This window comes from Microcaecilia unicolor, chromosome 6, assembly GCF_901765095.1.
Source record: "Microcaecilia unicolor chromosome 6, aMicUni1.1, whole genome shotgun sequence".
In the NCBI taxonomy this organism is placed as follows: Eukaryota; Metazoa; Chordata; class Amphibia; order Gymnophiona; family Siphonopidae; genus Microcaecilia; species Microcaecilia unicolor.
This window is the reverse complement of record NC_044036.1, coordinates 192,417,789-192,431,401: the sequence shown is the minus strand read 5'-3', so window position 1 is coordinate 192,431,401 and position 13,613 is coordinate 192,417,789. Positions and strand designations below refer to the sequence as shown.

General features: G+C 42.8%; 1 protein-coding gene across 1 annotated transcript in view; it reads left to right on the top strand.

Moving 5' to 3' along the window:
* The window catches only part of BORCS6 (BLOC-1 related complex subunit 6), an 84,196-nt gene that overhangs the window by 35,838 nt on the left and 34,745 nt on the right, over positions 1–13,613 (top strand). Inside the window, exon 2 of the mRNA XM_030206693.1 lies at positions 4,373–4,521. Coding sequence (XP_030062553.1) covers positions 4,373–4,521 — 149 coding nt within the window. The remainder of the gene's footprint in view (positions 1–4,372; positions 4,522–13,613) is intronic.

Sequence of the window (13,613 nt, the reverse complement as noted above, 5' to 3'; positions counted from 1 at the left end):
TCTTGTGTGTATGTTTTCTGTTACATATTTCCTTTCCTATACTCTGTTAAGCTATAAACTGTTAAGTGTATAAATGCTAACTTCATTCTAGCTTGGCATTCAGTATTACTTTGACAGTGATCTGCTGAAAATTCCCCTAAATCTTGGACAACTGAACCACAATCAGTTTTGGCCGCTGCCAATATCAGCCTGTACCAATGGTTGTTTAGGTTTGCATGGATTTTCTTGTAGTCCACCCAAGTTGCACCCAAGGATGGGAACCACGGGAAATCTGCAGTATTGGTGACAAAAGATCCATTCTGGACAAAAGATCTCGTGCTGGAGATGGGATAGAGATGGATCTAAACAGGGGCCAGTGGGGATGGGGGCCAAATTTTGTCCCCTTACACACCTCTAGTGTCAACTTGGTGGAACAGCAATATCATTATGGAATGTGATATTTAAGAAAATGGCTTACATAATGGTACTTGTTTACTTAAGTTTTTACTTACTTGCTTAATATGTTTGTTTGTTTATTTGTATCCTGCCTTATATCCAACATAACATACACAAGTGGAGGAGTGGCCTAATAGTGCAGGAGGTTGGAGGCCCTGGCGATTCAGGTTTGATTCCCACTGCTGCCTAATGGTCAGCAGTGGGTTAAGATCTTGGAGAACAAGGTTCAATTCCCTCTGCAGCTCCGTGTGACCCTGGGCAAGTCACTTAGTCCTCCATTGCCCCAGGTACAATATACTTAAGATTGTGAGCCTATCAGGGACAGTGCAAGTACCTGAATAGTTATGTGTAAACCGCTTCGTTTTGTGCTTCAAAAGAGGCGGTATATCAAATTGAGAAACTTAAATTTAATAGCAACACAATAACATACACAATAATATTTTAAAAAACACAACTATACAGGCTAATTAATACAATAATGAAGTGTTAAGAATCTGTTTTTTGGAGGTTTATTATTTTTTTAAATTACAAGATCACTCAAACACGGGTTGGGTGTGGGCATAGTGAGGGGACAGTAGCAATATGAGGAGGAATGGGGAAGAAAATGCAGGGATGACATCGGGATGGGGGTGCGAATGGATCCAAACTCCCTGGGGATGGGGACTAGATAATGACCCTATGCACACCTGTATCTATGACTGCACACCAGCTAATGCTTAAGAACTGGAAAGGTAAAGAAAGGGACTAAGTAACAGAACTGTAGACCTGCTAATGAATTTCCTGTGTATATTCCACTGTCACTCCATCTTTCTCTAGTTGTTTTGTCATGATTACCTGTTATGTCTATTTGCAGCTGGTGCTGAAGTGAACTTGTCACTGACATATTTTCAGCACACATCGGGCCACTATGTCATCATTGGCCAAAAACCTCCTTGAAATTTTTACTTTTTTATCTTCAAAATTAGTGACAATATCAAACTCTGTGTCCATAAAAGTGTAGAATAACACGGTGCAAACCTTTGACAACAAAATAATTAAATCATTAGAATGACTTAGCTTGAGTTATGTGGTTCAACCCATCTTGTTCATCGGATCCTTTTCAAAATACCGACGGCTTTGTCAAGGGAGAAAACAAGGCGCTCTAAAAAAATAAACATAAAAGATGTTGGAAAACTTCTATTAGCAACATCAGAGCCAGGTAGACAAAGCACAATCAACACTCATCATCTTTTCAAGGATAAAATTAGATCAGACACTTTTCAAAATGGCGCCTCAATTTATATAGGACATCGTCATTAATTCCACTAATCAGCAACCAGTAGCGGGTGCTATGGAATTCACAATGGAACAAAAATTAGAGAAAAGCAACCCATTCTACCATTGTATTCAAACCCTTCAGTTCGAGTCTGCAGACGATGAATCCATTGTTATTTGCATTGTCTTAACAGACGATTATGGTCACCACCACAGCGAGGTGCTCCAATTTGAGATATACGAAGGGAGGGGGGAACAGATGGCAAAAATTATAAAAAAAAAAGAACTGGGATATCATATAGGCACATCCAGTGTTCCATCAGCACCAGCTGCGGATTGTGTTCTCTAGAGGATGCAATCTTAAATAACTTTTGAGTCCAGCAGATTTACCAGCAATATCAATTTCGAATTCAACAACTAGTAGTGGCCATTTCAAATGCGGTGAATGTAACATTTGTGAAATCCCCTTGAATGTAGAGAATTTATAAATCCGATATGACCAGAATGTATACCAGTTGCAATCTAGAACTAATTGTCGATCAACTGGTGTAGCCTACATCTTTAGGTGCCCCTGCAACAAATTTTTGTTATCTGTTAGCTGTACTCCAACCCCGTTCGTGAGCCCTTGAGCCCAGACCCCCCTTACTCCTCCCCCAACAGTAAGGAAAGTCAAGGGGAGCCCAGGGTAGACTGAACCACAGTAGCAAGAACCCGCCCTCAGCATACTCACCAAGGACACCAGCTTCGAGGAGAGGTGCAGGCTTCCTCACAGGTAGAGAACACAGGAACTAGCCGGCAGCGACTGGCACTCCCCAAGGAACAGCAGGCACAGTGAAACTGGGGCAGCTAACCGTCTTCACCTGCACTTAGTCGCCGTTCAGTAGGAGTTGAGCTCCTACCTGCAGGCAGCCGGTAGGGCTCAGGGACTCCAGAAACAGCAGCAGAACAGGAGAAGCTGAACCCCACTGAGAATCAGATCTGGGCAGACAGTACCCAGAACAAAACAAAGAAATACAAGCCAGAGGAAAGCTCTGAACCAAAGGGTTAACACACTCAAGCTACAGGGAAGGGGAGGAGCCACAACAGGGAAACGAAGAGAAAGTACACAGCAAAACACTGCTCCGGCACCAGAGGACTAAACCCAGCTGCAAGGAGAACTCATTAACCACCTCCCCGGGAGACCAAGAGAGAAGGGAAACAAAACTCAGCACAAATATAGACACACAGCAAGGGAACACAAAACAGAGAGAGAGGGCAAAGCAGAACTGCCCCTCCTCCACAGCACAAGCTTTGCAATCAGCACAAATACAGACACACAGCAAGGGAACATAAAACAGAGAGAAAGGGCAAAGCAGAACTGCCCCTCCTTCACAGCACAAGCTTTACAATCACAGAGACTACAAGGCTAAAGGCAAGCACAGAGCTCAAACGCCAAAGCACCGTTTACCTGGAGTAGCAGGTAAAAATAGATCCTGGATACTGACGTCTGAGCTGCAGACATCAGCTATAACTCGACTGACCAATAGCAGGTAAGTCCCTCCCAGCTACTCTAGCAGAGAGGTTCCCACCCCTCCCCAGCCTGCTAGCAGAAGCGTAACAATTTTATGTAGGGAAGACAATAAGAAAGCTACAGACTCGAGTTAATGAGCATAAATCTTGTCTTTCCCAGAATAAAGAAAGAGCACCTTTGGTTATTCATTGTAGGAAGATGCAACATACCTTCAGGGATTTGAAATATTTTGAGAGACAACAAATTAGAGCATCTCGCTATGGTGGTGACCATGATCATCTGTTAAGACAATGCGAACAATGATGGGTTTGTCATTTGCAGACTCTTGAACCGAAGGGTTTGAATACAATGGTTGAATGGGTTGCTTTTCTCTAATGTAAAAAACACATTTTTGTCCCATTTTGAATTCCATAGCACCTGCTACTAGTTGCTGATTGGTGGAATTAATGACGGCGTCCTATATAAAATGAGGCGCCATTTTGAAAAGTGTGTGCTATAATTTTATCTATGAAAAGACAAGTGTTGATTGTACTTGTCTATCTAGCTCTGATGTTGCTCATAGAAGTTTTTCAACATGTTTTATTTTTTAGAGTGCCCTGTTTTCTCCCTTGACAAAGCTGGTGGGCGAAACGGGTCCCCATCGGGAGTTTGGGAGTTTGAAAAGGATCCAGTGAGTAAGTTAGGTTGGAGTCCAAGTCGCTGTAATGATTATTTTGTTGTCAAAGGTTTGTACCGTGTTATTCTACACTTTTATGGACACAGAGTCTGAAATTGTCACTAATTTTGAAGATAGAAAAGTAAAAATTTCAAGGAGGTTTTTGGCCAGTGACAACAGTGGGCCGATTTGTGATGAAAATGTGTCGGTGACAGGTTCACATGAGCACCGAGGGTCTTTTGAGGTCTTTTCCTCCTGTTTTATTTTTAAATGAAAAAAAGTCTGAGCAACATATATTGAGGTCTGCAGTTTGTTGAGTAGAACTAATTCATATATTCTGTAGAAGTTTGATTTTTGAAGGTGAATGCTTGCCATTATTCATGCCCCTTAGTTTCTCATAAAGCTGTATACTTTTGTTCAAGGCAGTTTGAAAGCAAAAAAAAATTTGAGGTTTGGCTTTCGGCTAAAATAATGTTACATGAAATAGTTATTTGCCCTGTTTTCGTTTCGTTTTTCAGCCGAAAATTCTGTTCGATTTCTACAAAGACATAAGGCTGACATCCCTCCCATAGACCCTGAGGTACTAAAGGACTTGGAGCAACATACTGAGGATATAGCTCATAAAGTCAATCAAATGATGAAGAGTTTAAATGGGACCATCCAGAATGTGAGTTGCAGTGAAAGCTAGCTGAATTTCTGTTATGTTATTCTCTCACTGTCACTAAATCTTGTGATACTATAATTACTTTAATGTTATGGTTATTATTCTCTCTAAGCCAGTGGAGGTTGGAAAGAATTATACAGAATATCTGTCTGTTTGCAAAATAGCTCTCTGAAAATGTAACAGAATGGGATGAAAGTTGGCACGTGGGGGATGAGAAACAGTAAAAAGGCACAGTTTGAAAATGAGCCAGATCGGGCCAGGGTTTCCGAAGAAATGAGCCTTCCCCCCCCCCCCCCCCCCCCGCCCCCAAATATTTTTGGCTCAGTGCATTTCTTTTGGAAAAGGAGTTCCAACTTTACTTTACATTATATTCCGCTCACACTTCAAAAGGTTCGAAGCACATTATAGTACAATAGTGAAACAAAATATTTACATAGTAGAAAAGCGTTAACAGTAGTCTAATATATTACAAGGTTCAGTTCCCTAATAACTAACACATTTAACTGGTTGTATATTTAGACCTGTTCTTGAGAAGATTATGACAACACATGTTTCTTAAATGCAGTTTTTAAGATTTTACGAAACAGAGCATGGCAATTATGTTGGCATAGAAACTTTAGAGTGAAACAGAACAGTTGGAGAACAGGGCAACACAGTTTAAAAGGTAGCATTTCCTACTCTTCCTTACCCTCAAACTGCCCCCCCATGAAGAATTACACCCCACATCTGCCACACCTCCCTGAAAACTGCCCCATCTTCAAGTACTAACCCCCTGCAACTGCCTTGCACTCAAGAACCATCACCTGCAACTGACACACTGCCCCCGTTCTAGTGATTGTGCAGGATTTCTGCAAGCAGCTGTTGTCGGATGGTGGAGAACTAGCCCCATTGGACATTGAATGGGCACATTGAGCACTTGGCTCTGCAGTGCATAATCGCCCAAGGGATATCATTGTGCGTTTTGCCCACTACTAGGTAAAAGCTTACTGAAAGAATGCCAGGGAACTGTTTTGAAATTTCAAGACGCTCCGGTGCAGGCTTACCAAGATGTTTCATTGTTTACGTATGCTAAATGGCAAGAAATGAAGCCAGCTTTAGACTGTTTAAATAAGGAGAAAGTCAAATATCGCTGGACCTTTGCCTTTGCTTTGCTGTGGCTGGTAAATTACATCACGTCCGAACCCTGGAGGAGCCTTGGATGCTGGTCTTGTGTCTGTTTTGGTGCCTCCATCTGCTGGATCCTCCTCTGCAGTGCCTATGCCGGCTTCTAAGCTGAAAGCATTCCATTGGCAGCATGTATCTGATAACAGGAAGGGCCTTAAGCAGTTTTTGAGCACTTGAGCTTCAGCTGTTCTGGTCTGGCTTCTACCTGGTTGCACTGAGTTTCCTTAGCCAGGTTTTCTTGATTGATTGACTTTTGCTGCCTTATTATATATCTGTCTTTGCTGTTGAACTTTGACATGTTGATCAGTGCAGAGAGTGTGTGGGTGAGTGTGTGCTCCAATTGTGTGGCAGTTGGATGTATGTGTTAGGTTGGGGGGGGGGTCAATGTGAGAGGAGTGTGTCTTGGGAGGGCTCTGGGTGGATGCCTGTTGTACCTCTGTAGACCTCACATGGTGGAGGGCATAGATGGTTCTTTTTTGGGTGGTTGGGAGGGTTCTTTTGCTGGGTGGGTAAGGTGGAGGGTGGATTTGTTTTTGTCATACACAGCTAGTTTGTCTTGCCTTGATAGAAGGTAATTTTTCTATGTTTTTCGTGGCACTTATACTGCGGTGTTTGAAGGGTACTTCTGTAATGGCTGCTTTATCTGTTTTGACACTTAATGTAAAGGGCCTGAATTCTCCGGGACAGAGGCAATGGCTCTATGTGGAGCTGCGCTATCAAAATTTTTTTTTTTTTTTTTTTTTTTTTTTTGCAGGAGATTCACTTTAAACCGGGGCATGAATGGCTTCTTCACTATAGTTTATATCCAGTTGTTTTATGTGCTTTTGAATGTTCTGGCACCAGAAAGAGTAGGGTGGCTATCTTAATATACAAAGCTGTGCAGGCTCATGTCCAAAAAGTTAAGGCTGACCATGGTGGTTGGAACCTTTGTTCTTCGCAGTTGGGCTTTGACCAATATTTATGCTCCAAATGTGGATGAACATTTTTTTTTTTTCAAGCTTTGGCACCTATGCTGATCCCTTTTCAGGTGAGCCAGTTTCTTCTTGGGAATTTTACTCTGCTCAATCCTGCTTTGGATACTGCGGGGGGGGGGGGGGGGGGGGGGGGGGGGGACTTGCGCAATTCACGGCCTCTTAAAGCTTTTCTAGAAGAACTGGAAGTCTATGATGCTTGGAGGGAGGTCCAACCTGCCAATAGGGATTATACTTTTTACTCCTCTCCCCATGCTGGAGACGTCCAGATTACATCGTCTTGGAGGTCTCCAGCATTGTCCCACTGCTAATGGATCTATCACTCTGATCATGCCCTTTACAACTAATTCTGTTCCTTCAGCCCAATCATTGGCCACTTATTTTCAAACTGATTTCAAACTCTGCTTCGTCTCCAAATCAAATTTCCATGTTACCAACTAGTACTTGTCTACATTTTCCATCCCTTCATCTGTAGAACTTAATAGAATTATTGCTCAGATGAGACCTACCACTACACCTCTAGATCCCCTGCCTTCTCTTTTAGTGAAAAAATACCAGTCAGTATTTCTTCCTTTCTTCCAGTTTGTGATCACTCTGACTTTTGCATCCGAGCTGGTCCCTCTTCCTTTTACCCAAACATTAAAGATCCTAAACTTTCCCCTAGTTATCCCTCTGTTGGCCTTTAGCTAATTTGTCCTTTCTCATCAAGATCATAGAATCTATAGTTCACTCACAGCTTACTACTTTTGTCTCTAAAACCAATGTGTTACACCCCAACCAAACTGGTTTCCACTATCACAGTACTGAAACAGCTGTGTTAGGTCATACTAATATTATTCGCTACTTTTCTTGATTAATCTCACTCAGAGCTTCTATTATCTCTGGATCTTTTGACTGCTTTTGAATTAATAGATCACCCCTCTCTTCTTGCTCTTCTACGTTCTATAGGTATAGCTGATTCTGCTTATCAATGGTGTTCTTCATAATTAGAAAATAGGAATTTTACTGTCCATTCTTTTGACACTCAGTCAACTCCATTCCAACTTCCTGTAGGTGCTCCTCAAGGGGTCAATACTTTCTCCTTCTCTCTTCAACATTTTTTTAATGTCCTCTTTTCACTCTAGCCCAGTCTGACATTCAACTGATCAGTCTGATTGACCCTACAGATAAAGAAGATACATCCACCATTAATTCCAATCTTAATCGCTTGGCTCTCTGATAAACTTTTACTTTTATCCTGAGAAATCAAAGTCCTTATTATTTCCTCCTCTGATCAGCTATTTTTTCAACTCCTATTCTTCTGAATGGTTTCCCAGTTCTCCAGATCCATTGTACACATATTATTGGATTTATTGTTGACACAAACCTTACTTTTCAAGATCAGATTAGTAAAGTGGTACAACAGTCCTTTTATAAATTACGTCTTATCAAATCCATCCAACCTTTATTACACCCCCCCCCCCCCCCAGCCCTCAATATTCTGATATATTCATTGGTAACCTCTCAAATAGACTATAGTTACTCTATTTTTCCATTTCTGTTTATTGATTTTTATATTCCACATTATCCAAATGATATTTGTCAAGGGATTTGATTTAAGGTTCATCATTGTATACAGTTAGTCCAGAACTATCCAGGTCATACATAGTTTGAAAAATATGACCATGTCACTCCTCACCTAAAAATGTGTTGCTGGCTTCCTGGTTCTTACTGAAATAACTCAGTTCTCAGTTCAGGGGCTCAAACTCTGGAACTCCCTGCCTCCTCTTCTCGGACAAATTACTTATCTACCCCTTTTTAAAGCAGAGCTTAAAACTTTTCTTTTTAGGGATGCTTATTTTTAAGACCTGCAGCCTTTGGATGCAGCTGTCTTCCCTCCCCCTTTCCCTTTCCTATATACAATTGTAGTTCCTCCCCCTCTCCAGTTGTGTCTTGTGAATGTGGTTATTGTCTATTTTATCTCTTTCCTATCATATAGATTGTAAGCCACTTGGTTGTACTGTTGGTAGTAAACTTGAAACTTATCCCACAAGTAGGTTCTGATCCCAGTGATCGGTGCTGTCATTGAATGTTGGACTTCTTCAGCATGAACAAATTCTTGAGCATTGTCGGGCTATCCTTAAGGAGTATTTGGAGTTTAATCTGAATTCTGGACCATCCTTGGGCGTACTATGTGATGTGTTAAAGACTATTGTTAGGGTTTTAAAAAAATTTGTATGGCCTTTCAGAAGAAACTAAAACTTGGTCAGATCTCACAATGGTGTGCTCATGTAACACAGCTTGAGGCGCAACATAAATCTACTCCCTCATTGAATTTACTTGCCCAACGCCAAAGGACCTGGTTGCACTTGGAACAGCTTTACGAAGACAATATTGACCATCAGTTGTTGGGTTTTGAAGTTAACTTGGAATGAAGGTTGCTCAGGCTTAGCGCTCAGTTCATAAAGTGAAGGATGTGAATGGCAGTCTCCTTGTTGATTCATCCACTATTCAGAAGCGATTCTGTGCATATTACTTTATACTTTTGATTCTGCCATTCAAATGTCAGCTTTTATTTAGATAGGGTTCCCCTTTCCAAGCTTGCTGAGGCTCAAGCTGCATTACTGGACTGTCCGGTGACTTTGGAGGAGGTTTTTTTTTTTTCCAGCAATAAAAATAAGTAAATAACATTTTAGAAAAACCTTGCTTTCTCATAAATCTCTAGAACTTGATGGCCGCCTAAATGAGTTCTATCTTAAGTTTACACCTGAATTGGCCCCTTTGCTATGAGATTTTATCAGCGTGGTCCTTGGTGGTGACCCTTTGCCAGAGCTGATGATGGGGGACTGGAGGAACAAAAAGACAAAACAGATTGCTCTTCTTACCGTTCGATTTCTCTTCCCATTTCAGATGTTAATATTGCGGCAATGTGGTTAGGTGCTGTGCTGCCACCGCTTATTCACCCTGAGCAGGTTTGGTTTATCCAACAGACAGGCGGCAGACAATATTCAGCTTATGATCAATCTTAATTTTATTATGCAGCGAGAAGCGATACTGTCTTGTCCTCCATAGTTTTGACGCTGAAAAAGCCTTCGATAGGCAACCATTCTTAATGCGACTTTGGAAAAATTTGGCATCCCTCCTCATTTGTGGACTTGGGTGCAAGCCCTGTACATGGCTCCTAAGGCTTGTGTACATATTAATGGTACCAGTAAAATGAAACTGTAAACCACTTAGATCAAAAATTCTTCTATGTTCATGTTGGGTAGTGGCATGAGGGAGGGGTGCCCCCTTTCTCTTCTCCTTTTTGCCCTTTCAATGGAACCTTTTACTGCAGCTGTCCGTTCCAGTCCGGATATTGTAGTAGTTGGGGCAGGCCCTCATGATTATAAGATTGCTCTCTTTGCTGATGATGTCTGTAATCCAACCTTTGATTTCTTTTCCTAATCTGATCCTGGAGATGCACGAGTATGGGGTTGTGTCTGGCTTAAAGTCAATATGGCTAAGGTGGAGGCTCTTAATTTATTGTTGCCTTTGGAACTAGTCTCCACTCTGGGCTCCCTTAAGTACTTAAGGGTACACTTTACAATATTAAAATGATTCGCCTGAAAAAGGTCTTATCTATTGAGCGCCTTCCAGGCTGATTTAAAGCATTGGTCTTTGTTTTCTTTATACCTAGTTACTAGGATTTCCACTGTTGCTGTGAATATACTATCTCACCTGATGTATCTTTTCCAGGTGCTTCCCATTGCTTCTCCTCAGAAATTTTTTGTATCTTTGTGTGATGAAATATTTCACTTTAACAAGCTCCCTATATTGTTTTTGTTTTTTGCCGGGCCCATAATAGGGTGGATTAGGTGTCTAACTTTCATTTGTACCACCAGGCTGGTCAGGCTCGTGCTCCAGAATCACTCCTCTAAATTATGGATTCCCTTAGAACAGTAACCTAAGAAAATACTCTTTCATGGAAAGGATGGTGGACGCATAGAACGGCCTCCCAGTGGAGGTCGAGGACTGTGCCTGAATTTAAGAAAACATGGGACAGGCATGTGGGATCTACTACTACTACTACTACTACTATTTAGCATTTCTATAGCGCTACAAGGCATACGCAGCGCTGTACAAACATAGAAGAAAGACAGTCCCTGCTCAAAGAGCTTACAATCTAATAGACAAAAAATAAATAAAGTAAGCAAATCAAATCAATTAATGTGAACGGGAAGGAAGAGAGGAGGGGGTAGGTGGAGGCGAGTGGTTACAAGTGGTTACGAGTCAAAAGCAATGTCAAAGAGGTGGGTTTTCAGTCTAGATTTAAAGGTGGCCAAGGATGGGGCAAGACGTAGGGGCTCAGGAAGTTTATTCCAGGCGTAGGGTGCAGCGAGACAGAAGGCGCGAAGTCTGGAGTTGGCAGTAGTGGAGAAGGGAACAGATAAGAAGGATTTATCCATGGAGCGGAGTGCACGGGAAGGGGTGTAGGGAAGGACGAGTGTGGAGAGATACTGGGGAGCAGCAGAGTGAGTACATTTATAGGTTAGTAGAAGAAGTTTGAACAGGATGCGAAAACGAATAGGGAGCCAGTGAAGGGTCTTGAGGAGAGGGGTAGTATGAGTAAAGTGAAGGGTCTTGAGGAGAGGGGTAGTATGAGTAAAGCGACCCTGGCGGAAGATGAGACGGGCAGCAGAGTTTTGAACTGACTGGAGAGGGGAGAGGTGACTAAGTGGGAGGCCAGCAAGAAGCAGATTGCAGTAGTCTAAACGAGAGGTGACAAGGGTGTGGATGAGGGTTTTGGTAGAGTGCTCGGAAAGAAAGGGGCGGATTTTACGGATGTTGTAAAGAAAGAAACGACAGGTCTTGGCGGTCTGCTGGATATGAGCAGAGAAGGAGAGAGAAGAGTCAAAGATGACCCCAAGGTTTCGAGCTGAGGAGACAGGGAGAATGAGAGAGCCATCAACAGAAATAGAAAATGGGGGGGAGCGGGGAGGTGGGTTTGGGGGGGAAAATGAGAAGCTCGGTTTTGGTCATATTTAATTTCAGGTGGCGTTGAGACATCCAGGCAGCAATGTCAGACAAGCACGCTGAAACTTTGGTTTGGATGCAAGGTGAGATATCAGGGGTAGAAAGGTAGATTTGGGAGTCATCAGCATAGAGGTGGTAGGAAAAGCCATGGGATGAGATTAATGAACCAAGGGAAGAAGTGTAGATAGAAAAGAGGAGGGGACCAAGAACAGAACCCTGGGGTACGCCGACAGGCAGAGGGATAGAAGTAGAAGAGGATCCACCAGAGTGAACACTAAAGGTGCGGAGGGAGAGGTAGGAAGAGAACCAGGAAAGGACAGAGCCCTGGAATCCAAGTGAGGACAGGGTATCGAGAAGTATGCTGTGATCGACAGTGTCAAAAGCAGCGGAAAGATCAAGAAGAATGAGGATGGAATATTGACCTCTGGATTTAGCCAGTAATAGGTCATTGGAGACTTTAGTAAGCGCAGTTTCGGTTGAGTGGAGAGGGCGAAAACCAGATTGTAATGGGTCAAGAATAGCATGTGAGGAGAGAAAATCAAGGCAGCGGCGGTGAACAGCACGCTCAAGTAATTTGGAGAGAAAAGGAAGGAGGGAGATGGGTCGGTAATTAGAGGGACAAGTAGGGTCAAGTGAAGGCTTCTTAAGGAGAGGTGTGACCACAGCATGTTTAAAGGCAGCAGGGACAGTCGCAGTGGAAAGTGAGAGGTTGAGAATGTGACAGATAAAAGGAATAAGAGTAGGAGAGATGGCATTAAGAAGGTGGGTGGGAATGGGATCAGAGGAACAGGTGGTACATTTTGAGGAAGAAAGGAGAAGTGTAGTTTCCTCAATGGTAACTTCAGGAAAGGAGGAAAGGGAATGAGGGGAAGGAGAGAGAGGGGAACGGACTAGTGGAGGGAGAGCTGGTGAGGTAGAGAAAGCAAGGTTTATCTTTTGAACCTTGTTGTGAAAGAATTCAGCAAGGGTCTGAGGAGATAGTGAAGGGGGAGTTGGGGGAGGGGGCACCTTGAGGAGAGAGTTCAATGTGGTGAAGAGAAGTCGAGGATTAGAGCCAAGAGAGTTGGTCAGTTGGATATAATAATCCTGTTTGGCACGTAAAAGAGCAGATTGGAAGGAGGTCAGCATGAACTTAAAGTGTAAGAAATCAGCAAGGGCCCGAGATTTCCGCCAGAGGCGTTCGGCGGAGCGGGTACAGGAACGTAGGTAGCGGATATTAGAAGTCAGCCAAGGTTGGGGTTTTGTACGCCTTACAGGGCGGGTCATCAAAGGTGCAAGAGTGTCTAAGGCAGAGGATAGAGTATTGTTGTAAGAAGAAACAGCCTCGTTGACAGACGTGGATGGTGCCACAGTAGAGAGGAGGATCTCTTAGAAAAAGGAGACATTAGTGGTTACCGAGGATGGGCAGACTGGATGGGCCATTTGGCCCTTATCTGCCGTCATGTTTCTAATGGTTAGTGGTTTGTTCCTCTATCCTACTTAATCTGGCTTTTGCCAAAGCAACGGCTGCTCCATTGATGACTTTTCAGGCTTGGGACTGGATGAGCACCGATTCCCAGTTTCATATTTTGTGCTACACCCCTATCATGTTTAACCCTCTGTTTTTGCCTGAGCTGATGCCTGGTACTTGTCAAATTTGGAATCAACAGGGCGTGGAACATCTGGGACAGCTTTTTGACGATGACTAGCTTATTCCTTTTGAAACATTGGCTCATTATTCCTTATCTCTTACTCATCGCTGTGCCCACCTGCAACTGTTGCACTTTTTTTTTTTGGCTGCTGAGCGGTTGAAAGAGTTTGTGTTCCATGACCCTGCATACGTACAGGATCTATGTGATGATTATTTACAAAGGAACTTGTTTCTGCTTTGTTTTGTTTATTTATGCCTCCAGAGCCCGGTGCCAATTGCCCACCGGCGTCACTGGGAGCAAGTACTACTACTACTACTTAACATTTCTAGAGCGC